This window comes from Myotis lucifugus, unplaced genomic scaffold (assembly GCF_000147115.1).
Source record: "Myotis lucifugus unplaced genomic scaffold, Myoluc2.0 scaffold_128, whole genome shotgun sequence".
NCBI lineage: Eukaryota > Metazoa > Chordata > Mammalia > Chiroptera > Vespertilionidae > Myotis > Myotis lucifugus.
This window is the reverse complement of record NW_005871176.1, coordinates 3740078-3742132: the sequence shown is the minus strand read 5'-3', so window position 1 is coordinate 3742132 and position 2055 is coordinate 3740078. Positions and strand designations below refer to the sequence as shown.

At 48.6% G+C, this 2055-nt stretch overlaps 1 protein-coding gene across 1 annotated transcript in view; it reads left to right on the top strand.

The window, feature by feature from the left end:
• IL22RA1 (interleukin 22 receptor subunit alpha 1) overlaps window positions 1-2055 on the top strand; it is a 14880-nt gene that overhangs the window by 1668 nt on the left and 11157 nt on the right. Inside the window, 1 exon segment of the mRNA XM_023758327.1 lies at window positions 1330-1462. Coding sequence (XP_023614095.1) covers window positions 1330-1462 — 133 coding nt within the window.

The following is a 2055-nucleotide window of genomic DNA, read 5'->3' as shown; positions in this document are numbered from 1 at the left end:
CTTCTCTCAAATCCCAACCCCTCTCTCTCCTGCCCTTGACCTTACCACCCCACTGGAAGCCGCATTCTGTTCTGACCTCCAGCAGACCTTTGCCTTCCTAAGAAGGCACATCGTAGGTGGACAGGGATTGGTTTGGCTAGCAGAGAGGCAGGAATCTACAAACATGTTCTTTATCTTTGATTGAAATTACTGACTTTGGGCAAGTTACTTCTTAGACATCTTAGTTGACTATCTCTAAAATCTGAGTGAGGATACCAACTTCAGGTGGTGTTATGAAGCAAATGAGAGCACCCTAGCTAGTTTGGCTCAGTGGATAGAGCATCGGCCTATGGACCAAAGGGTCCTGAGTTCAATTCCCAGTCAGGGCACATGCCTGGGTTGCGGGCTTAATCCCAGTAAGGGGTATGCAGGAGGCAGACGATCAATGATTCTTTCTCCTTGTTTATGTTTCTATCTCTCCCTCTCCCTTCCTCTCTGAAATCAATAAAAATATGTTTTAAAAAAAAAAGTGAATGAGAGATAACAACAAGTGTTGGAAAGGATGTGGAATAATTGGACCACTCAGACATTGCTGGTGGGGATGTAAGATGGTGCAGCCACTTTGGAAAACAGGTTGGCAGGTCTTCAAAAACTTAAACATAGAGTTACCATACGACCCAGCTATTCCACTTCTAGCTGAAAACCCAAGAGAACTGAACACATATGTTCATTTGAAAATGTGTATACAAATGTTCACAGCAGCGTTAGTCACAAAAACGAAAAAGTGGAAACAACACAAGCGTCCATCGACTGATGAATGGATAAACAAAATATGGTACAGCCATACAATGGCATGTTACTCAGCACCCATTCATGCTACAGCATGGATGGATCTGGAAGACATTGTGCTAAGTGAAAGAAGCCAGACACGAAGGCCGCATGCTGTATAACTACTTATATAAAAAGTCCAAACAGCAAATCCATAGAGACAGAAGGCGGGTTAGTGGTAGCCTAAGCATGGGAAAGGGGAAGAATGGAGAGTAGACTGCCAATGGACACAGGGTGATGTGATAGCGGGAATGGTTGGCATTTAATAGTGGTCATGGTTGCACAGTTTTGTAATATACTTTAAAAAAACCACGGACTTGTGCGCTTTAAATGGTGACTTCTATGGAATGTGAATTGTAGCTCAATGAAAAGGACACTAAGAAGTGAAGGAGAGCAGCGACGGTCAGGGAGCACAGCCTCTGGTGAGGGGGCGGGTGCTGTTTCTCACCCCCCCTCCTTGGACACTGTGTGCTGGGAGCGGGGTGCACGGGCCTCTGCTCACCCTGCTCCCCCTTCCTGCAGCTCGCAGTGCCGAGGACACCTCGGATCTGCTTCAGCGCGTGACATTCCAGTCCAGCAACTTCGAAAACATCCTGACCTGGGACAGCGGGCTGGAGAGCGCCCCAGACACAGTCTACAGCGTCGAGTATAAGACGTAGGCTTCCCGCCCAACATGACCTCTTCTGACTCTGCTCTGAAACCAGCCCCTCCAAGAAAACGCCCCCTTCCACGTGCCCCCCACCCTGACTGGTGTTACACCCCCCAATGTAGCTCTGCTTTTTGATTCTTTTGCGGAGGGAGGATGAAATAATGGTTAAAAGTATGGGTCTGGCTTGAATGCCAGCCCTCACCTATATAACCTTGGTCAACTGGGTAACCACACCAAGCCTCAGTTTCCCCATCCATAAAGTAAGAATAGCGATAGTGCCTTCATCATACGGTTGTTAGGTGGGTAGTCATGGGCACCGGTGCCCCACAAATAATTGTTTTATTTGTTGGTGAGACTAAGCCAACACAAACTTGTGCCCACCCCTTTGCACCTATGCCCTCGGTCCCCCGCAGGGAAGGCAGGCTGGCATGGGCTCAGGGGTCTGCAAACCCAGCTTTCATTCCTGGTCCTGCCACTTCATCCTGTGGCAACTCACTCCCCCTCTCTGAGCCTCAGTTCCCTCATCTGTTAAGTGGGGTAATAGCGCCTACCTCGAAGGGTGATGGTGACAATGAGCCCAGAATGTGGACTCAGACTGG